This window comes from Geotrypetes seraphini, chromosome 8, assembly GCF_902459505.1.
Source record: "Geotrypetes seraphini chromosome 8, aGeoSer1.1, whole genome shotgun sequence".
Taxonomy (NCBI): domain Eukaryota; kingdom Metazoa; phylum Chordata; class Amphibia; order Gymnophiona; family Dermophiidae; genus Geotrypetes; species Geotrypetes seraphini.
The window spans coordinates 151,028,968-151,053,478 of NC_047091.1; the positions used below are offsets into that span (position 1 = coordinate 151,028,968).

The following is a 24,511-nucleotide window of genomic DNA, read 5'->3' on the forward strand; positions in this document are numbered from 1 at the left end:
ATAATGTATTTTTGATAAGTCCATCAATGACAATCGTATCGCACCTTCAGACCGCAGAGTTCTAAGCGGTCGATAGATTACAATAAATACCAAGGAATCCCACGGTAGGTGACTTTGAACACCAGTATTAATGTCTTGAAAATAATACGTAAGCGTACGGGTAACCAGTGCAGTTTCTTCAGCCAAGGTGTTATGTGTTAAAACTTTCTAACACCACAGATTAACCTTGCAGCAGCGTTTTGAATCATTTGTAATGCTTTGCGCTGTACTGTTGTAATCCCTAAATAAAGGGCATTGCAATAGTTCAGTTTTGATAAGACTATCGTCTGTACCACGATCCGAAAATCATATGTCGACATCATCGATTTTAAACGACTTAACAGCAGTTGAGCTAAGGGGTATCTGGATGAGCGGTGGCAGCTTTGGGGGCTATACCTGGACCCCCCAGGTCCCTACCCACCACCTACCCCCTATTTTGAAGGGGGTTTGGTGCCTTATTTTTCTCCTTTCTCGTATAAAAAAAAAAAAAAAGAGAGAGAAAGGCACATGTAAGTCCCAAGGCTTCTCCTGCTGCGGGCTCTGACAGGAAAAGGATCCCTTTTGCCTCCTGAGACTAGCTTGCACAGTTTTTTGCCTCTCTTACTTTCTGCCAAATTATTGGGTCAGTGTCTTTAAATTCTTAATTTTTGTTGGTTTCGCAGTTGAAAGTTTTTTTTAATGGCGGCGGGGGGTGTTAGCTGGTGTTTGCGCTGTAGGAAGCGACAGACACCGTCGGGAGTGTTCACGACTGCCTAGACAGAGACGAGGCAGCGGGCCTGCTTTCAGTTTCCCGCGCTTAGGAGGTGTAGTCGAGTTCTCCGATGAATACCGCGGCCATTTTATTTCTAGCCACAATTCCTCCTCTGAGGCTGGGTCAAGGGGTTCTTTAAGCCTTTGTGCTCTCTCTCTTTCTCTGCGCACAGGTGTGCAGCAGCAGGGCAGTTGGATGTGTTGCAGTCCACGGAGCCAATTTGCCGCAACTTTATTTATTTGGTTTACCATATGACTTTCACCTTGCCATTTCTGTTGCAGGGGGCCATGCTTCCTGCTCTCCTACCTACTCAGCTAAGCTCTTTACAATCAGTTTCAGTCAAATTCTTCTGGGACTGCACTGCTGCTCGCAGGTCGCACGAGGTAACAATCATTAATCAGAAATTAGAAAAAGTAAAAACATGGCTAGATTCCAACATGCTATCACTTAACATCGAAAAGTCCAAGGTAATGATCTTCCCTACCAAAGTAGGAGAATGTCAGTTCAGACACCTCTCAAACTCAGATCTTCGCCCATTAAAATTGTTACTTCCCTAAAACTGCTTGGAGTCACCTTGGATAACAAATTCAACTATCATCTTCACATTCGTAATGGAGTTCAACGCTGTTTCAACCAACTGAGAATGATAAGATCTCTCGAAAAGTTACTGGAACCTTCTTCCTTGAACACACTCATCCACTCTTTAGTAATCTCATGCATAGATTATTGCAACGCCCTTTATAAGGGCATAACAAGAAAAGAAATAAGGCACCTTCAGATAGTGCAAAAATATGGCTGTAAAAATCATATACAATGCAAAAAAATACGATCATGTTTGTCCCCCCCGTAGAACATAGAATTAGTTACAAAATCCTTCTACTTGCATTTAAAACCCGTCTAAATAACCAACCAGAATTCATTAATACCCATCTCATCCCTTACTGTCCCTCCAAAGTCCTACGCTCTTTGACCCCAAATCTCCTTACAATCCCATCCTTAGTGTACATAAACACTATGGGATCCTTTTACTAAGGTGGGCTAGGGCTTTAACGCGCGGAATAGCGCGTGCTAGACCTTAACGCCAGCATTGAGCTGGCATTAGTTCTAGAAGCGTAGCGCGCAGTAATTTCCTGCGTGCGCTAAAAACGCTAGCGCACCTTAGTAAAAGGAGCCCTATGAGATCAAACAATTTCGCCGTAACAGCACCATCCCTCTAGAACGCCACACCCAATTATCTGTGTGAAGAAACATCTTTATTCCATTTTGAGATGAAATTAAAAACATTTGTATTTCAGAATGCTTTTGAAATATAAATGCCCTTTTAAGGGCTCATCTTCTCTTTCTCTCCCTAGAGAGTTCATTCCCCCACCTATTGTTCGACTCTTATTTGCTTTCTTTTCTTCAAAAAATTTTGAGGGGGTAAACAGCCAGTTGGACTAAGGGGAACCCATAAACATCATTTACCTCGACTTCCAAAAGGCCTTTGACAAGGTACCCCATGAGTGGCTACTTAGGAAGCTGTGGAACCACAGGGTGGAAGAGGAAGTACACAGATGGGTCAAACACTGGTTGGCAGGCAGAAGACAGAGGGTTGGAGTGAAGGGTCACTACTCGGGCTGGAGGAAGGTCACGAGCGGAGTTCGGCAGGGGTCTGTACTCGGACCACTGCTGTTCAATGTATTTATTAATGACCTGGAAACAGGGACGAAATGTGAAGTTATAAAATTTGCGGATGACACTAAACTCTGTAGAAGAGTTAGAACTACGGAAGAGTGTGAGGACCTACAAACTGGAGGAGTGGGCAAATAAATGGCAGATGAACTTCAATGTAGGGAAATGCAAGGTCATGCATATAGGGAGAAAGAACCCAATGTTCAGCTACCAAATGGGGGGATTAGTATTAGAGGGAAGTAACCTTGAAAGAGATTTGGGTGTACTGGTGGACACAACAATGAAGTCAACGGCACAATGCGCAGCAGCCGCGAAGAAGGCAAACAGAATGTTGGGTATTATTAAGAAGGGTATTACGACCAGAACAAAAGAAGTCATCCTGCCATTGTATCGGGCAATTATGCGCCCGCACCTGGAGTACTGTGTTCAGTATTGGTCACTGTACCTTAAGAAGGATATGACAATACTTGAGAGGGTCCAGAGGAGAGCGACACGAATGATTAAGGACATGGAAAATCTTTCATACACTGAAAGATTGGAGAGACTGGGGCTCTTCTCCCTGGAAAAGCGGAGACTCAGAGGAGACATGATAGAGACCTACAAGATCATGAAGGGCATAGAGAAAGTAGAGAGGGATAGATTCTTCAAACTTTAAAAGCATATAAGAACAAGAGGGCATTCGGAAAAATTGGAAGTGGACAGATTCAAAACAAATGCTAGGAAGTTTTTCTTTACCCAGCGTGTGGTGGACACCTGGAATGCACTTCCAGAGGACGTAATAGGACAGAGTATGGTACTGGAGTTCAAGAAAGGATTGGACAATTTCCTGCTGGAAAAAGGGATAGAGGGGTATAGATAGGGGGCTACTGCGCAGGTCCTGGACCTGTTGGGCCGTCGCGTGAGTGGACTGCTGGGCACAATGGACCTCGGGTCTGACCCAGTGGAGGCATTGCTTATGTTCTTATGTTCCTTTTGCCTTTCGTTCCTGTTTGTCTTGGTTTCTTGTCTTTTATCCTAACTCCCCCTGTCGTCACCTGTTGTTAAGTTGTAACATTGATTTTTATGGACAGATGATGTTGATAGATTTTATTACTGTACACCGCTCAGAAGTCTGCTGAGCGGTATAAGAAATTTTAAATAAACTTGGAAACTTCTAAGAGTGGAAGGTTGCTTTTGGCTTCTGAGGTACCCCTTGTCACCCCCCCCCCCGGCTTATTCTCCTGCCATTTCTCGAATGTCTTGTGTTAAATTATCAGTGTTATCCACATAAAAGCATTTTTTGTTTATTAGTGTGAGAAGTTTTTCACCTCTTGTTTTTCTAACCACAGTAGCGAACGTTTTTTTCTGCCGATGATGTGAGGGTGGTAGAGTGTGGGTTCACCTCCAGCGCTCTGAGGCTTTTTCCTTCACTGGTTAAGCAGTGCTTAGTAGCGCACAGGTGGCATCATTAATGGAGGGATTTTGTTGTTTAGTTTATTTCCCTTCATTCTCCCCCCCCCCTTTTTTTTTGCATTGGGGTCTGCTATTTGGGGTACCTCACCCTCCTTGAGGGCAGTTTTAGGGGTCTGGAGAGCCAATTCAGCCAGAAGTGGCTCTGTTTGAGCAGTCTGTTACTCTCTCCTCTAGTGAGCCCTTTCTCCTGAATTTGTTGTATTGTGACAATGCATGCAGCTACCGTTTAATGGCTAGAACAGTTCTCAGTAGCTCAAGGTGACTTTTTTTAGTTTGTTTCCCACTACCCCATGTCAGTGCTCTACCAATGTGAGGGTGTTTGAGTTTTTGCTCTTTTTCAAGCATTAATAAAAAAAAGGCAATTCAAAACCTCTTAAGGCTCCCTCTTCTTTGACAATGGAGAGGTGTATTTTTTTTTGTCAGCGCTTTACACTTCTCCCTCCGAATTTGTGAGGGTTAGGGGCAGAGCCGGGCCGCGAATATAGAAAATTCACGAATAACTTTTTGGGCCAACTCTAACCTTCCCCGCCTCCCTCCTCTGTCACGAACCTCCCCAGACCTTACCTGGTGGTCTAGCGGTGAGGCGGGACAGAAGCGATCTTCCTACGCTCCTGCCCCATGCAGAGCCGTCATCAAAAATGGCTGCCCTGAGTTCCTGTTGTAGTCTCATGAGTTCATGAGAACTCACGGCAACCATTTTAAATGACGGTTCTGCACGGGGCAGGAGCATAGGAAGATTGCTGCTGCCCCACGTCACTGCTAGACCACCAGGTAAGGTCTGGGGAGGTCTGGGCAGCCTTTAAAAGGAAGTTGCAAGTCAGCTGACTCTGGCACCTTTCGTTGTGGCGGGTACCTGAATCCTTTGTGGACCGGCAAGATTTTTTGTGGACCGACACCGGTCCATGGACTGGCGGTTGAAGAACAGTGCTCTAGACTCTGATATTCAAGATGTATGGAGTGCTTGGACAAATGACCAAAACCTCTCCTCCTGTACCTTTAAAGGGCCAATCTTTGTCGGCAGTGAGCAGCGTGACTGATGCCTCACAGCCTTCCTTCTGATGCAACTTCCTGTTTCCACAGAGGTGAAATGCTTCACAAGGAATACCGAGAGGTAGGCGCGAGCAGCGTGTATCAGTTATGCTGCTTGCCGCCGATGAGCCGATAAGCAGTAAGGGGAGATGGACCAGATCCCCTTACTAGGAAAGGGATCTTCTGCCTACCCAGCTAGGGTCAAGGTTCACCCAAAATTGGGTGTCTGGCTATGCCCCTGGTGGGGCTATCTGGTGATATTCAGTGATACTTAACCAGATAGTGTTATGGAATATCCCCTTTGACAGCCTATGCTGAAATTGGATAGATTGCGAATGGTCTGGGATGCAAGATGTGTGACGTCATCACATCGAAGTCCGGGCATGTTTGGAGGAGGCCCCCCCACCCAGCCGCGACCCAGTGGGGGATCCTGGAGGAGGGGAGGTGCGGGGAGAGGAGGAAAGACGTCGAGGAGGAGAGTCGTCGGTGCCGGCTGAATGCCTACAGGACGTGCCACTTGCCGCGCGAGGCACATCCTGTAAGCAATCAGCCGGCGCCTCTCCTTGCCGGCGTCTCGCGGCACACCTGGAATCTGCCGGGGCACTCTAGTGCGTTCATGGCACACAGTTTGCGATGCACCATTCGAGAGTACAAAGATGACAGGGCTCTTGGAGAGGCAACGTCATTTGTGGGTGTTTCTCTCCTCTTACCTACTCAAGGGAAAACTGGAGGCAGAATATGAATTGCAGCTCTTCCCAGTCAGTTTTCCCCCTTTTTGGAAACAGCAGCTGTTCATTCTGGGGATGCTGGTGGCAAGGCTCTCTTGTCCCCACCTTTCATGCCTCTCCTTCTTATCATACCGATCACATAATAATAAGGCCAGTGATAAACCGCAGCTAGTTGTTAACAGCTTATAAAAACAAATCACACGAAACAGTGTAATTACTGCAAAGGCATTGACTTGAGTAATGAAGTAATTGGGGTGTTTTTTTTTTTCTTCTCCTGCAGCAGATTATTCCAACTCTCTGCGCTGCTATTGTTGATTATGGAGTCTGTGCCTGCAGGTTAATAAGAATGCGTTTGCGTTGCATGCTCTAAGGTTACGAATATGATATGACCTTTTATGGTGCGTTCTCTCTTAAAGCCGGGTATGTAGCAAAATAGTTTGGTTACTAGCCTGAATGCAAGTGCAAGTGCTGCAAGAGCGACATCATCATTTGACTTTCTTGGGCACTCCCCCTCCCATTACGCTGACTCCATTTTGCCGACTTTCTGCCTTTGCCACGTGATAGTGCAAAAATCCAAAGTCACGTAGAGCTCATTAGGTTCTAATTATGGCCTAGTGGGTAGGACTGCAGCCTGAGCACCCTGAGGTTGCAGGTTCAAGTCCAGCTCTGCTCCTTGTGATCCTGGGCAAGTCGCTTAAACTCCATTGTCCCAGGTACATTAATCAGATTGTACCTGTTTGCCATCTGGGAAAGGTACATAAGAGCAAAAGAATAGCCTTACTGGGTCAGACCAAAGGTCCATCAAGCCCAGTAGCCCGTTCTCATGGTGGCCAATCCAGATCACTAGTACCTGGCCAAAACCCAAAGTGTAGCAATATTCCATGCTACCAATACAGGGCAAGCAGTGGCTTCTCCGTGTCTTTCTCAATAACAGACTATGGACTTTTCCTCCAGGAACTTGTCCAAACCTATCCGCTTTAATCACATCCTCTGGCATCGCATTCCAGAGCTTAACTATTCTCTGAGTGGGAAAAAAAAAATTCCTCCTATTGGTTTTAAAAGTGTTTCCCTGTAACTTCATTGAGTGTCCCCTAGTCTTTGTAATTTTTGACGGAGTGAAAAATCGATCAACTTGTACCCGTTCTACTCCACTCAGGATTTTGTAGACTTCAATCATATCTCCCCTTAGCTGTCTCTTTTCCAAGCTGAAGAGCCCTAACCATTTTAGTCTTTCCTCATACGAGAGGAGTTCTATCCCCTTTACCATCTTGGTCGCTTTTCTTTGAACCTTTTCTAGTGCCACTATATCTTTCTTGCTATAAGGAGACCAGAATTGAACGCAATACTCCAAATGAGGTTGCACCATTGAGCGATACAGGGGCATTATGACATTCTTAGTCTTGTTAACCATCCCTTTCTTAATAATTCCCAGCATCCTGTTTGCTTTTTTGGCTGCTGGACATTGGGCAGAAGGTTTCATCATATTGTCTACAATGATACCCAGATCCTTTTCTTGAGTACCTGAGTGTAAACCACTTAGTCTATAAGTGATCTATAAGAAAATAGGGAGAAAATAATGTGAAGGTTAAGAGGACAGAATTGTTCAGTAAGGCTCACCCAAACTTTGCTCGCTGGGTAGCAAAATCTGAAGACCACAGCCTTAGTTTGCAGCGCTAGTTGGGAGACCACAAAATGGTTTTAAGTAAAGTTGAATAACAAGTGGTACATTGAACAATATTCAGCTTTATGTGCGGGACAATAATTTCTCTTCAAAAGATTAGTGTGTGTGAGCTGTGGTAGTTGGAACGGGAGGGTTTCCGTGGCTGCAGGGATATAGGTTGGGGCTCTCTTTGGCCAAAGACACCTTCTCGTGACCATGAAGTGCTTCGGAAAAGGGTTTCTGAGCAGTGCAGAAGAGAGAAAGCATCTCTGTGTCTGTGGAACTGCTGTTGTCCTGACGCATCAGAAGGAGCTCCCTGGACACACTGTGCTGTGCAAGATCGGCCCCCATTACTTTGGCCGTATGCCATGGGGAAGAGAGAGGGAGTAGGCAGGGGAGTTTCTTCACCTCCCGGAATGCACCACATCTTCGCCAGACCACATTGCCAGCTCTAAGGGGCCTCCCTAGTTCCTTCTTATCTTGCTCCTTCCACCCATCCCACAGCATAGCGGAAAGCAGTGAAGCCCGGGTTTCTCTCAGCTTTGTTGAGAGAGTACCTGCACTGTGACCCAGAAGCAGTTCAGCTGTGGGAGGAGAGAGAAGTTTGACTCCATTTTAGAGGGACCCCCACTAGCAGTTTCAACCCCCCTGGAAGTTACATCAGAGCTGCCCCCTGGATTGGGGAGACAACAGACCCAGAATACTGTGTTGGATATCTTATAGTATAAAACAGGGGTCTCCAAACTTTTCGCCATGAGGGTCACATTGGGTACTTGAGCACTTTTCAGCGGGCCATAGTAAAAAAAAAAAAAAAAGATAAATAACTCTAGATATGAGTTTTTTATTGAAAGCAGAAAATTTTATAAACTAATTACAGAGTATGTGAAATTAAATTATGGTAAATTAATGACGACGAACACTAACAGAAAATTTTCATATTTTCATTACAAATTACACTGCACCACTGCAAGTATTCTTATGAACAATTAACTGTAATGACTAGTAATGAACTTTCAGATTCAGTTTAAAGATTAGTCACAGTGCCAGAGCTACCTACAACGCTGTGAACTGACACTGTCTATCGAGGCCGAACAAATACGAAGAAATACCGCAAAGTATACAATTACGATTCAGTATTAAATAAAGTTGTGAATAATATTAACATAATATTGAATATCAATATAGTTTTAACATAATTTTAATGATGTCACTTCCTGGCCACGTGACCTGGAAGTGATTTCAAAGGGGAGCCAGGCCGGCACAAGCAGCAGGCCAGAAAAGTTGTTTGCGCTGGTAAAGATTTAAAAATGTAAAGGGGGGAAGGGGAGCGTGAGTATGGCGTGAGGGACAGAGAGGTGCCAGCCCCCCGCCCTTCCCTCTTACTACACCGCTGATGCAAATGGTCTCAGTTAGAGTTAGAAATGTATAAACAAGTGCAGTTGGTGTTAGTCTGGCAAAAAACTCACCACCACTGAAATGTAATTATCAAAAGGGTAATATACCCATCACTGTGCACAGGAAAAGCAAAAAAAGTTTTACTTAGCTTGGGACCATGGTCTGAAACGCCGTGCTGTGCTGGTAGAAAATGTCTGGCCAGACTGTAGATGAAAACACCACGGCATCATTCAGATGTACAATCCATAATCCATGCCCAATCCTTCAACAAGTGCCTTGTTTCGCCTCTCAAAGGGTTCCTCAGGGAATGTATCAGCTGGAAAACTCTACTCCTCTTCCGTGCACACCGGCACAAGAAATGCCCCTTGCTAAAAAGGAAGTGCAGGATCCAACTTCCAGTAGCACTTCCGGGTTACAGTGTCATAGCAACAGCCAAAAAACGGCTGCCATTCGTCCATACAACTGCCATTCATTCTCCAAACTGTCACTCATCCAAAGAATGCCACCCACTCAACCCGCTGATTAAGGCCATTAGGTCAAATAGTATCCAAAAAGAAAATCCTGCGCTCTTCATGCTGGTACAAAAGCCTCTTCACATTGCCCCTCTGTGGGGTAACAGGAATGTGTTCTAGCACAAAACACACAAAATCATCAAAATTATGCCGTTCTTTGGCACAATGGCGGGTCAGGATGTCAACAAAAAAGAAGTTATAGCAAAAAAACCCGGAAAAGTGAAAAATCAATAATGTTATAGCAAACACTTTCACTAGAAATATGAATAGGATGTCATGAAAAGTCAGTGCTGCTATAGTTCCAATTAAGGGAGTTTCAAATTGCGATTTGAAACTCCCTTAATTGGAACTATAGCAGCACTGACTTTTCATGACATCCTATTCATATTTCTAGTGAAAGTGTTTGCTATAACAAAAAAGAAGTTGACATCCTGACCCGCCATTGGGCCTGTTCTTTTTATAAACGCTATTGCTGAAGATCTGTTGGGTAAGATTTCCCTCTTTGCAGATGATACCAAAATCTGCAATAGAGTAGACACCCAGGATGGCGTGAATAACATGAAGAAATACCTGGTGAAGCTTGAAGAATGGTCTGAAATTTGGCAGCTAAAATTTAATGCTAAGAATTGCAAGGTCATGCATTTGGACTGCAAAAACCCCAAGGGAACGGTACAGTTTAGGGGGTAAAGAACTTAGGTGCATGACAGAAGAGCGGGATTTGGGTGTGATTGTGTGTGATGATCTTAAGGTGGCCAAACAGGTTGAAAAGGTGACGGCATCATTGGTAACATCCCTTTTCTCAGAGGGATCTCCATTGATCACTATCCTCCATCACCTTTCACTCAACCAGTTATTGACCCAGCCCATCACTTTGGGACCCATCCCGAGGGCACTCAGTTTATTTATTAGATGCCTGTGTGGAACACTATCAAAGGCTTTGCTAAAATCTAAATACACCACATCTAGCACACTCCCTCTATCCAGTTCTCTGGTTACCCAGTCAAAAAAATTGATCAGATTTGTCTGACAAGATCTACTTCTAGTGAATCCATGTTGCCTACAGCATCTAAGTAGAATTAGGCGTCACTAGGCGAGATTCTACAAATGGTTTCTATCTTCGATTGACATGTGGTAGGTGCCTACCAACTTAGGCACCATTTATAGAATCTGTCCCTAAATGCTCCTGCGTTAACTCTGGGTTAGCCAGTTAGTGTGCATTTAGTATAATGTGCTAGCTGGTTAACTCTTTCATACACACTCTCTACCCATGATATGTTCCCTCCCAAGAATAATTTTTTAAAATTGATAATGTGTAGATATGAATAGATTTTCTCTGGTTATGTCTAGGTCTCCCAGGTCAATTTTGAGGTTTTCCAGTCACTTCCAACTCTTAGATCAGTTTGAGTTTTCTCTAGTCACTTCCAACTGCTTTGGTTTCCACTGGTTATTCTTCCTTATCCACACTCTAGCCACACAAGGCAGGTTTGCCCTAGACCATGCTCTGGCTACTCAACATAAGAACATAAGAAACGCCTTCACCGGATCAGACCCTAGGTCCATCTAGTCCGGCGATCCGCGCACGCGGAGGCCAAGCTAGGCATGGTTTACTGGGAGTTAAACACAAGCCAGGAATTTTTGTTGCCAAGAATACACCACTGGGCTCAGAGGTCTTGTGGAAAGGGTCCTATTCTTCTTAAGATGATTTCATCTTCTTCATCATCTTTTGTTCATAAGAACTGCCATCTCCAGATCAGACCTTAGGTCCATCAAGTCCGGCGATCTGCCCACGCGGAGGTCCAGCCAGATGTAACCTGGCGAATCTTTAGCCACCCGTATCCTTCTATGCATCTTGCGAGGAGATGCTCATCTCACTTGCCCTTAAATCCTAGAACGGGTGGTTCTGCAGCAAGCTCCACCGGGAGAAATAACCAATTTGCACATGCTCACTGTGTATTAAGGGATTGTTTAACTAAGCCGTGGAAAAAGTTGCCTTAGTGTGCCCTTATGTAGTTTTGTTTTTGTTTTTTTCCTTCTTGCTAAGGCCATTTTTACCACAGCAGTAAAATAGCCGAGTTTCCTTTTTTTAAAGTACGGGTGGCCATGCGCTAATCACAGCATTAGCGTGCAGCCGTGAAAAAATGTTTTGTAGGCGGTAAGGGCTCATGCGTTAATCCTATTCTAATCAGTTAGCTCACTGATTAGCACAGGGACACCAACTCTCTGCCCTCAGACTCACCCCCCCCCCCCTTCCAAGAAAAAAAAGGTTAAATATTTGTAGTGCACGGTTATCATGTGTGCAGATTTAGAAATATCACAAGATGCCCGCGCACTGTTCCCTCTAAGCTGAGCAGGTGTCCTCCAGCTGCATTGCTACCACTAGGGGGTGGAATATTTTCAGTCGCTAAGGACAGGTATGTTCCCTGGAGTCCTGCAGAACTTGCCTGTCCCTCACAATTGAAAAATGTGACAGTAAAACAGCACCCTCTATTGGTGAGACTGTGGGTGGAGGTGCCGGCCGGGCACATCCTGTGGTAATGTATTTTAAGCTTGCGGCAAGTGCACACTAGCATTTACTGAAACTTAGTTAAAGGACCGCTAAGGGCTTAACACCCCAGTAAAAGGGCCCATAATTTCTTCTTAATTTTTATTGATAGAAATTTCTTTTGAAGACAGGACCCTGAATGTTTCAGACATTTTTTATAAAGTACCACTGGCCCCCTCAAGTTCCATCATCGCCATTTTAAGGATGAATCCCCTTTGTTTGACCACGCTCGGTTGCGAGATGCTTGGTCTTGCGATCTTGCTGTTGAATTGCCCTCTGATGTACTCCTTCAGGCTGTCCGTCGACTGCCTGCTTTTCGTAGATATACTATCTTTTGGGAACAACATTTTAAATTGATTTTTCGTTTATACATCTCTCCTAAAAGGGCTTATTTGTCCCACTTCCATTCTACCGCTGCCTGCCTTCATTGTCAGGCTCCGGAAGCGGGCTTGGGACACATGTTTTGGACCTGCCCTAAAGTTCAACTTTTTTGGTCTGCTATCTTTGCTTTTGTGGAGAACATTTGGCGTATCACCATTCACAGCTCACCTTTGCTCTTATTTGGGACTGTTCCTCATTACTTTCCTCGTTCTAAAGGAGTTGCAACTTTCCTCAAGTGGCCTGTCCTGATTGCTCTGAAATGCATTTTGTTGAAATGGCTTGAGGCTGATGCTCCGGATTATTCCCTTTGGAGATGCCGAATGATTTTTCTCCTGATGTGGGAGAGGAGGGATGTGAAGGATCTTTCTTCTCGCCAAGGCCGCATTTTTCAGAGTACTTGGGAACCTTTTTGGACTACTTTGACTCCTCTGGCTCGTAGCCGGGTACTTAACTGTTGATTCTTGTTTTGCAATTTCCTTTTGTTTTGATTGATGCATTAACTTTCTTTTCTAATCCTTAGCTGCTATGTATTTGGAAGGAGGGCCCAGGGGTTGGGGTGTGGGGGGGTTCTTTGGGGGCATTTTGGAAAACTGTTGAGCTGGTTTTGTACTTTGTTGCGTTGCAATGTTGCCTTCTTGTTTGCTCAATAAAAATATTGGACTATAAAGTACCACTGGACAATATACAGATAATGCAATAACTGAATTCTCTTTGTACGGCAAAACATTTCAGCAGGTTATTCAGCTTTTCCAGTGACCTTCATGATACGGTTGCCCAAATTTTAGAATGAAAGGGGTATTTGCTTTAGTGTTGTTAACAATTCTATCCCTGGTATTACCTGAGGTACAGTGGAAGGGGTCTGAAGAGGAATGCTGACCTTTCAACGCTGGAAAAGCTGTGTAACTTTAGCTTTTTGAACATTTTGCATGGCTTTTGGTTTGGATTTGGTAGGGCTGCCTTCCTCCTAGCAAACTATTATTCAACGCTTGATTAAAAACAGCGTGCCAGAGGAGATGAGGTCATGATTGAAACTGAAGCAATAGGACCACCGTGGTGCAAGAGATTCAGCATCTGCTCTGTTCTTGATTTCTTTCCGAAAGTTGGCAATTTAGGATCCAGATCTGATTCCGATTGTATTTTCTGTGCTCGAGTTAGAAAATATGAAAACCTACAGTGATACTATTGTGTTTCATTGGGTGTAGATACGCTCAGAGGGGCTGAGTCTACAAATGGGCATCCCGATTGTAGGTGACAGTAAGCATCCTACTACAGTCTGGCGGCCAATTGGGATGCACATTTGTAGAAAAAACTTGGGCCAGGAAGGACTCCTACATGGTAGGTGTTTGTTGCGGGTCTAAGTTCAACCAAGGCAGGGATTGGGCATGGTTTCGCCCGGAAGTGGCATTGGGCAAGTTTAAGCATCCCTATGCGTCTCCCTAGAGCCACAACAGACGCCTGAAATGTAGGCCTGCAAAATGCTGGCCCTGCATGTCAATTGAAAAAGTAGATGCAGCCAGCTGAGCTGATCACGGCATGGAACTCCCTGATCAGCTGAGCTGGCAGGACTTCTTGAAACCTCAGTTTTGGGGAGTCTTGATGGCTTAGCTGATCGGGGATTCCTGCGCCACAATCAGCTGATGGCAAGGGATCCCTCAGAAAACATAGTCTGCCGAGAGCCGCCTATCTGTGCAATCAGGCAGGCGTGATTCTCTAAACAGTGCCGGTTGACATAGGTGCCGGTTAGAGAATCGGTGGGGTGTGTGTGTAAGGCGTCTATCCTTTTGGGTAGATGCGATTTTGCCTAAGACACCGGTATGTGATTCTCAGACACTTCATAGGCGGCCACCGAGACTAGTGTCCTATACAGAATCAGGCCCATAGTACTGTTCGGAATGTGGCTTGGCTTCTTAAGAAGCGTGATAAAATCATTTTTGTAACATCATGCAAATAAGCTCCAGTGGTTTCCCTTTAGGATTATTCCAAGATGCTCTCAAATACAGTTTGTCATGATTAGTGCTGTTACAGCACCAGTGCATTCCAGAGAGATTAAGAATGACCACCTTATTACAGAAATGCATTGCCCGTTTTATAGTTAGGTGTGTTGGCATCTGGAATCTGATGTAATCTTTGTGGAGGACCAGTTGAGTCAAGAATGTGACGTCCTACTGTCGACAAATGAATAGCCCACCTGTTGTTGACTCAATAGTCAAGGCGATCTGGCTGTATTCCAGGAAGGGTGATTCTCAGAAACAAGAGGCCTTCTGGGAGGATGGGAAAGCTTCTCTTGGTCCTGGACACAATAGTACTTTTGTTTCCAGTTGGCAGGCTATTCTAATTAAGGTAGCAAGTTGCATTGACTTTGTTTATGCTTTTAGTTCAATATTGCTGCTCCAGTGCAGCCTGTCTGCTCTCTCTGCTGCTGAGGTCAAAAGTCAAGCCATTATTTTTCTGTACATCATCCCTTCCCTTCACCTTGAATTAGTCAATTCATTATTTGCAGTGACGGGTCTTAGCAGTTGATAAGTTAGTATGACATTTTAGTCCAAATACACACCACACATCATGTTGATAATGATTAAAATCTAACTGGAAGTGACAAATCCCGTTTTCAATTTATCTTCAGGACATATGTAAGGTGCATTGTTTTTGCTGAAGACAGAATGTGACAAAAGTTGTTCACATTATTAATTTGCTGTTTCCATACATATTTCCACAGTGCTGAATAAATTAACTTTAGTACTTGAAACTCTATTAGATTAATCTGCTCCATTCAGCGGTTAATTGAGAGGACCTTCTTTAATCTATTATCTCCTCCCACATCTTTGAAATGTTCAGTTCTGTAATTAGAACCTCGAGTTCTGTTCTGATTGAACAGTTCACTGTGATACTGGAAGATAGTATTCTGAAGTCTTATTGAGTGAGCAAGTGCTGCATTGGAGTTTTTTCCTTTAATTCCTGACCAATCACGCTTCAGAAAATCCACACTGAATATGCATGAGATAAATTTGCATACAGTAGAGACAATGCATGCAGATCCATTGCATGCATATTTATTGTGGATTGTCTTGAGGACTGGGTAAGAACCCCTGTTTTAACCTCTTCTCCATCACGTCCCCCCTCCCCCCCATGACATTGTATAGAAGAATCTGGAACCAGCCATAAAGGAAGTCATTTAAGAAGCATCTGCTTATGGAAATAGCAGCATTTACATATGTAGATTGCTTAAAAAAGTAAATGGCGAGTTCAAAAAACTGCTATTTTCTCTAGTGTAGCAAGGGTGGGGGGCAGTCTGCCCCGGTTGCAGGGAGTTAGGGGGGCTGGAGTGGTTGCGGGGCTGCGGTCTGCATGCATGCAGCTGTCGGTTCTACAAGTCCCAGGATCCTTTGATATCAATGTCCTGTTCAAGGGCAGGAGATTGTCAGAGCCGACAGCCATGCACATGCTGACCGCGACCCCATGACCACTCCACACTCCCCCCTGCTGCCTGGAGGAGAGGGGTGCTCCGACCGGAGGATGGGTGCTCTGCCCTGGGTAGCCAGCAAGCCAGGTATACCACCGGCTATTTTCATGTGTAGACAGCTGAAATTTTTTCAAGAGGATATGGTTTGAGCAGGCCAAAATATGGGGTTGAAACTTAGCACGATTTCTTGATTTATTTGTTCATTTTTATAGCCTGTCCTCTCCAGGAGCCCAGAATGGGTTACAACAAAAATAAAATTAGGTACTTAGAACTTCCCTATCTGTACCTGAGTAAACAATTTTTTAAATAGCAGATGTGACAATTTGAATAATAAAAGAAATAAAAAGAATAAAATTAACGTGGATCAAAAAACTCAAAGTCCCAAGCAGTCCCAAGCAAGACAGATGAGGTTAAGTCCAGCTAGCAGGAGATGCTCCTGCCTGCTTAAACCTTGCTGGGTGGGTCAGCTATCGGTATTCAGTGGCACTTAACTGACCAGTACTAATGAACGTTGGCCATTACCATCTCAGTACTTCTGGGTTAATCCCAGAGCAGCCTGGGGGGCGGAGCTTGGGTGAAGCTAACCAGTTACATCTGTGCAAAAAGGCTGTTCTGACTGAAGGCTGTCTGAACATATGTTGGCTGGTGCGAAGTTAACTTCTGGTGACCACACTGACTTGGATATTCAGTGCCAGAACCTCAGGCATGACCTGGCATTGATTAGACGGCTATCAGCTGCAGACTGAATATCGGGCCTTATATGTATAGCTCCCCTCGCATTTATTTATACATCAATAACACCTGTAGCACAGTCAAATGGTTTAAATTTCATAATCTAAATTAAGAACATAAGACTAGCCTTACTGGGTCAGACCAATGGTCCATCAAGCCCCCAGTAGCCCATTCTCACGGTGGCTAATCCAGGTCACTAGTACCTGGCCAAAACCCAAGGAGTAGCAACATTCCATGCTACCGATCCAGGGCAAGCAGTGGCTTCCCCCATGGCTTTCTCAATAACAGACTATGGACTTTTCCTCCAGGAACTTGTCCAAACCTTTCTTAAAACCAGCTATGCTATCCGCTCTTACCACATCCTCTGGCAACGCATTCCAGAGCTTAACTATTCTATGAGTGAAAAAAAATTTCCTCTTATTGGTTTTAAAAGTATTTCCCTGTAACTTCATCGAGTGTCCCCTAGTCTTTGTAATATAGAAAGTGAAGTGGGGAAAGGTGAAGGAGGAAAGAAGATAGAGTGTGTGGGGTGGGGGGGGGGTGAGTAAGAGTGGCACAAAGAGCTGTATAGGGAGCTGGCATAGGGTTACCATGTTCACTTTCTAGAGGACTATTCAGGCATCCGGACGGGTTTTCAAAACCTGGCAGTTTGTCTGAGTTTTGAAAACCATTCAGCTCGGGGCCGCATCTGGAGGGCATCTGTGCCATATGTGGATGCGACGTGATGACATCACATGCATGCACGCTTGTGTGTGATGTCGTATTGCATCCTTGCGTATGCAGATGCCCTCCAGACATGGCCCCGAAGAGACAAGGTTTGTGTGGGGTCGTGATTGGGGGGGTAGAATAGGGCAAGGCTGTGAGCAGAATGGGGCGGGACTGGGGTCGGAACTGGGCGGAGCCATTCATCCTCTCTCTCTCTTTTGTTTTTTTGGGTTTTTTTTAGTAAAAATCTGGTAACCCTAAGCTGGCATATTGCCACAGATCATGGGAAGGGCATAGACACAGCGGAATAACCATTGCTTCTTAAATTTAGAAAATGAGAGTTCAAGTCTAAGTTCAGATGGAATGGAGTTCCCTAGTTGGGGCACAGCCATATGACACATTAAGGCGGAGATGAGATGGTGGTGGAAGAGGTTAAAGAGTTTGTTAGGAAGAACGAAGACTATGAGATGGACCATAGTGGATGAGGAAGTGGGAAAGATAATCTGGGGCTGTGAGGAGAGGCCTTTATATACTGTGTTCAGAATTTCTTTTTTTTTTTTTTCTTTATTTGTCAATTTTACAGTTTAACAAAATTAAACATTTTGTACAGAAAGATTGTATGATTATAGAAGATTTAAAAAGAAAGAAATTTTTTTTCCAACAACTTCTCTATTAAGACAATCTCAAGTCCTCATTTTGATCCAAGAGTTCATGAGTGAAATATTAAGGAAATTCAAAAGATAAATTCTATGCAAGAAAAAGGTATCTAGTGACTGGACAAGGAGATTATATTCTATTAAACTAGTCCGCTGTTCCTTCCTTTTCCAGGCATTTCAGCGTCAAGAAAGTTGTAAGTTGAGCCGGTTCAAAAAAACATATTTATTATCACGATACCTTACCATAAATTTACATGGAAAACGCAAGAAGAAAATACCACCCAACTGAGCAACACCTGGTTTCAATAAAAGAAATTGTCGTCTACGATTTTGAGTTTCTTTGCTAACATCCGGGAAAACTTGAATTTTCAAACCTAGGAACTCCTTGTATTTATTTTTAAAAAACACTTTTAATATCCATTCTTTATCTGGCAATAATGCCACAGATAATAGAAGAGTTGCTGGTTTAGCCAAATCTTTATCAGATACTTCCAAAATTGCTGTTAAAACTAATTGAGGTTCCTGCTCGACCTGTTTCTGATCCTCCGCTGTGTTCAGAATTTCAAATTTAATTCTTGCAGATATTGGAAGTTAGTGCTCAGAGATCAAGGAAGGTGAAACATCATCAAAATTGATAGCTGTGGACCGAATCAGTTGGAGATGCTTGAGTAATTGGGAAACCTGTATACATTAACGTATTTCCAAGCCAACTGTTGCAGCTGCTCTAAGATATACAGAGGGCAATTGTGCTAAATCCTGTGGTATCTAACACCTCCTTCAAAATTCAGAAAAAAATAGTTACTTCACTTGGTTCCTTAACTGGCTTATTGTATACATGCAGCTTTTTAAAAAATATGGCAGATGCACATATAAGCATTGACAAATACATACGCACATTGTAAAATCTGCAGCTGCCTTTGTAGATACCAGCACTTATGCGTACAAAGCCCTGAGTAATATTTCTGTTATTTTGCATATATAGATTTATCAAATTATACAAGGACGCACAACATATAATATGTTCATATAATGAGTCAAAATGTTGTGTGATCGTGGCACTGAGGTACCCCCCTCTTCAAACCCAGCATGCACCCAAAAAGAGGGAGAAAAAGCCTCAGACTGCTGTAGCAGTATAGAACCAAAAGGTACAAATCAAAACTGCTTTAAATACTTTCACTGGCAAAGAACTCCCTCACAGAACAGCTCAGGATTAGAAAAGGGCAAAGTCACTCGGAGGCACGTTCAAGGACTTAGCTGACAAAAGACGACTTGAGCTCCAACGCTGTCACGTCTTCTCCAATCTTCCCAACAAGCGACCTTGTTTCACCAGAGGTGCTGGTCTCAGCGTGGTTGCACTTTTCAAGGCTGAATTGTTTGTTCCGCTGATGAGCCAAACATTGGTGAAACAAGGTCGCTTGTTGGGAAGATTGGAGAAGACGTGACAGCGTTGGAGCTCAAGTTGTCTTTTGTCAGCTAAGTCCTTGAACGTGCCTCCGAGTGACTTTGCCCTTTTCTAAACCTGAGCTGTTCTGTGAGGGAGTTTTTTGCCAGTGAAAGTATTTAAAGCAGTTTTGATTTGCACCTTTTGGTTCTATACTGCTACATTAGTCTGAGGCTTTTTCTCCCTCTTTTTGGGTGCATGCTGGGTTTGAAGGGTGGGGTACCTCGGTGCCATGATCACACAACATTTTGAATCATTATATGAATATATAGATTTATAAAATGGCTGCTAGTTAATACATGTGAACTGCTGTACATCCTGACACCTATTATATTTTATAAAAGGCTCCATGTTCAGCAGAGCCTTTTGTAAAGTGCTTGGGAAATGTGATTGTCCTGACCTGGATGGTCCAATTTTCACACAGAGCCCTTATGTAAAATGAGACTTTTACTGTATTTCATTTTTGAAATATTACTGCTGTACGTCTACTATTTATTATTTCTATAGTGCTACGAGATACATGCAGCACTGTACATTGAACACGCAAGAGACAGTCCCTGATCGAAAGAGCTTACAATCTAATTATTACAGACACACAGGACAAAGGGTGAATCAATATGTGCTGCTTAGGAAGGGAAATACAAAGGGATGAAGAGGTAGAGACGGCAGGGGCTACAGAGGGAATGAGGAACAGATATAGTATCAGTTTCCCCACTTCCCATCTCATTATAAAAGGTTTTCATGCACAATCCTTTACCTCCACAGAGTTGATCCTGATCCCTGGCACCCTTTGAAGTAGAGATCATGCCATCAGATCCTTTATTAGAACATAGGGCGCTGTATGTTCTGTGATCTGCACAAGCTATACCAGAGGTCTGGTATAATCAAGCTCTGTAATACACTAGTTATGTTGTGGCAAGGGCTTATACCCTTACAGATAGGGTTGAGGTATAGAGGATAGTTGGGATAGTTTGAAAGCACTTATCTTCCAAATCAGGAGCAGTGGCCAAAATTTAATAATAATAATAATTTATTCTTATATACCGCCAGACCAGAAATGGTTCTAGGTGGTTCACAACAAATAAAGCTGAACATGCAGCGAAAAATACAATTCAAAATACAAAAACATCAAATTGTAAAATATAAGAAATACATAATTTTTTAAAAGTCAAAAAGAGCATTAGGATACAAACTTATCAAATAGTTGTGTCTTTAATCATTTTCTAAAATATAAATAAGAAGAAGCTCTTAGCATGATTTTTCCAAACCAAGTCAAATGGGAAACTGGGCTGGGTGTGAGGTTCCAAAGTGTGGACCAATCAAAAACAGATAGGAAATTACATACAAGAGCTTCCTAATACACAGATGGGGAGAAGCTGTTTTGGAAATAAAGCCCATGCTGTCTTTCATTGTCTTTAGCAAGGTTTTAAACCAATCAGGTGCAAGATAAAAACAAACGGAAAGAGAAGATGTTGTGGGAACGGATGGAGCAGATAGGGAGCCAAATTCAGAAATATGAGAAGACATTAAGATGTGTTTTGTGAAAGGTGAAATTAATGCGAGTTGAATGAACGTGTTTCCTTTTCCCTTCAATAGGAGCGTGGCCCAACTGGCAAGCTGGAGCCGGTGTCCCCTGTTAGCCCCAACCATCCCGATGGTGTGACGGATCTGCTGCCTTCCAGATTCTCAAAAGAAGAACTGATACAGAACATGGACCGAGTAGATCGAGAGATTACCATGGTAGAGCAGCAGATCTCAAAACTGAAAAAGAAGCAGGTACGTGTTCAGACGGTCCACTTCTCCCTTCTGCACTTTGAACATAAAGGGAACACATCCGTTATGAAATATCTAGGGTTGCCAGATTTTATATTAGTAAAATCCAGACCCCCTAGATCTGCCCCCTGGCCCACCGAATTCCACCCATCCCTGCCCTGTTATGCCATAGCCCCACCCCCTGCTCTTATTGGGCAGGAGGGCATCTGCGCGGGCATAGATGCCCTCCTGCCCAATGCGATGTGGAGGAAGCTTTTCAAAACTCGGACGAAGTGCTGGGTTTTAAAGGTCATCCAGACCCCTGGACATATCCGGGGAAATCCAGGCGTCTGATAACCCTGTGCATGTCTATCACCTCTCTCTCCCTTTATTTTAAAATTTGGGAAAGAGACTGGGCTTGCTTAATTCTTCCCTTGCCTACATGAGTTCTCTCCAGGTCCACACTTCCTGTTTTGTGATATTTGTTCATTTAAATGTGCTTAGCTGTTGAGCATGAAGGGATATCCCAATCTATATGGAAAATGGCCATCATGGGTCTTGATCATTTTCATCATGAAGAACCACTGCCAGCCAGCTAAGTGCTAGGGTTGGGTGGGGGGTGGAGTTTGGGACGTGATATTTAGGGCTCCTTTTACAAAGGTGCGTTAGGGCCTTAACGCGTGGAATAGCGAACGCTAAAATGCCGCGCATGCTAACCGCTACCGCTTCCTCTTGAGCAGGCGGTAGTTTTTTGGCTAGCAAATGTTTTAGCGCACACTAATCTGGTGCGCGCGCTAAAAACACTAGCGCACCTTTGTAAAAGGAGCCCTTAGTGCGCTATCTAAGCTACTATCCAGGTAAATTTAGATGAGGTGAAAGATTGTTTTAAATCTATCTGGATAGGTATCCTGATAGCAGAATGAATATTGCTGCTTTGAGTATAGTTATGGTATTGACAACTTTATACGTATATTTAATATTGCTCAAATTTCTCACTTCCACAGCCAGCATTTAAAAAAAAGACATTGACTTCGGTCAGTAGTGTGCAGTGACATTTATAGCAAGGGATTCATTAGCTGTGCTAAACATTAGTTCAACATGTACCCTAAATCAAGGTTAATATGCTCACTGCTTATGCTAAATGATGTCATGTCTTGGTCTCTTTCTGAGAATCACCTATAACATTTGCCACTTCTTCTTTTGACTTCTTTGTTGACGTGAAGAAATGGAAGTTCTGTATTGCCACCATCTTTCCAAAATGTATCCTTTAGAGCAGTGTATCGCAAACTGTGTGCCGCGGCACACCAGTGTGCCTCCTGAGACTTCAGGTGTGCCGCGGAACACTAGGGAAGAGGAGAGGTGCCAGCGCTGGCTGACTGTCTACAGGACGTGCCTCTGGTCATTTTATTTTTCAAGTCATGGTGATCCCATGCTCTGGTTTCTGTTTCCTTCTGTCATCTCTTAATTCACTCGCTAGGATCTCCTGCTCATTTGATATTTCTTCTTCTCTATGCTCACCATCCATCTTCCATCTTTGTGTACCTATCTTTCTCTTCTCTGTGTCCCCTATACTTCCCTGTCCAGCATCTCTCCTGTGTCCATCTCCCTCTATTTACAATCACTACTCTATGCCCTGCATTACTCATCTCCCTTCTGTGTTCCTATTCTCTCGCATATCTAGCACTTTCCCTTTTTGTCTGTATACCCCTTCCCATATCTGACATTGTCCTTCTCTCTCCATGTACCATTTCCATGTAGCATCTTCCTTTGTGTTCCTGTCCCTATTCTGCTCTCCATGCCTATTATTTCCCCTCTGTTCAGTATTTCATTTCCTATTCCTTCATTCGCTTAGTATGGCATCTCTTTTTCCCTTCTCTTTCCTCCAACAGCCCCCCTTCCATAGGTGCAGCACCTCTCCCTCTTCCCTCCAGCTCCCCCTCCTACAGGTCCTGTAGCTCTCTCCCTTCCCTTCAGATCCAGCCCCCCCTCCGGTGCCCTATGCCCTATCATCTAGAACCAACCCCCCTCCTGGGCCAATTCCTCCATCTACTTGCCTTACATTCAGGACCGGTTTTAGACATGCTGGGGTCCAAGGTAGAAATTAAGGAGGCGACCCCTGATCCCCTCTCCTCTTTGCACCCTCCCACTGATATCCCCACCTCCCATTACTACCACATATAAAACAACTTTAAATGTCTTCTTTACACACAAAACACAGACAGACTTTTATACATACAGAACAAATAGAAATTGAAATTAAACTGGGAACCCCAAGAAATTACATGTAAATTCAGCAAGTATTACAAAACTGCCCTGTTTACCCTCCCCTAATGCCGGTCCTGCTTACATTGCTCCCTCGCTTTATTGGGGCTAACAGCTCCAGCTCCACCACTCACACTCGGGTCCAGTGGCTCCAATCGGCTTCCCTCCTTCCCTGCCGCTGGCATACACCTTGCAGAGTGAGACGATCTCTACACAGGCTTGCTCGATGCCGGTGATTGCGGCCTTCCCTCTGCCGGGTTCCTCGTTATGACGCATTTTCCTGTCTTTGCATAAAAAAGGAAGATGGATCATAAGGAGGAGCCTGGCAGAGGGAAGGCTGCGAGCACTGGCGAGCAAGCTTGTATAGAGATCAGATCACACTGCAAGATGTGTGCCAGTGGCTGGAGCCTGCGAGCGAGGTGGGGGTGGGCTGGAGTCGCCAGCCTCACGAGTGAGAGGAGGTTGGCTGGAGCCGCCAGACCCATGATGGGAGGGATGGTTGGATATCGGGGAGCTGTGGTGGGTGGGTGGGAATCCCCGCCAGAACAAAACTGTTTACCACTCCGCGGAGTGGCAAAAAGTTTTGTTCCCACACTGATGGTGAGCAGATATAGATTTTACCTGTTCTTGCGGGTTTTTTTGTGGTTACCCGTGGTTAGCTGCGGTAATGGGTCACTACGTCATTCTCTAGCTCCTGTGCAGGGAATGATACAGCCGCCAAAATATTCAGCAGTACTCCTGGTGGAATGTACATGAACTGACTACATCTACAGCAGATCAGCACCAGGAGCTAAGAGGGTAGGATTACCAGGGTCAAATTAACACTATATTACAAGCCATGGAATTGAGGGTGAAATACTTACGTGGATTAAAAACTGGCTGGAGCATAGGAAACAGAGAGTGGTGGGTAAATGGACAATACTCGACAGTGAGGTGATGCAGGGCTCGGTGCTTGGACCCATGTTCTTCAACATCTTTATAAACAATCTGGACATTGGTACAACGAGTGAGGTGATTAAATTTGCAGATGTTACAAAGTTATTCAGAGTAGTGAAGAAACAGATGGATTGCGAAGATCTGCAACATGACATAATCAAGCTCAAGAAATGGGCATCCACATGGCAAATGAAGTTCAATGTGGATAAGTGTAAAGTGATGCATGTAGGTAACAAAAATCTCATGCATGAATACAGGATGTCTGGGGCGGTACTTGGAGAGACCTCCCAGGAAAGGGACTTGGGAGTTCTGATCGACAAGTCGATGAAGCTGTCCGTACAATAATAATAATAATAACTTAATTTTTGTATACCGCAATACCACAAGCAGTTCAGAGCGGTTTACAG

The 24,511-nt window shown here is 44.1% G+C and overlaps 1 protein-coding gene across 13 annotated transcripts in view; it reads left to right on the forward strand.

The window, feature by feature from the left end:
* Nucleotides 1-24,511, forward strand: part of NCOR2 (nuclear receptor corepressor 2) — an 844,184-nt gene that overhangs the window by 299,827 nt on the left and 519,846 nt on the right. For all 13 annotated transcript variants that reach the window (XM_033955736.1, XM_033955745.1, XM_033955746.1 and 10 more), the window contains exon 5: nt 20,751-20,930. In XM_033955736.1, coding sequence (XP_033811627.1) covers nt 20,751-20,930 — 180 coding nt within the window. The remainder of the gene's footprint in view (nt 1-20,750; nt 20,931-24,511) is intronic.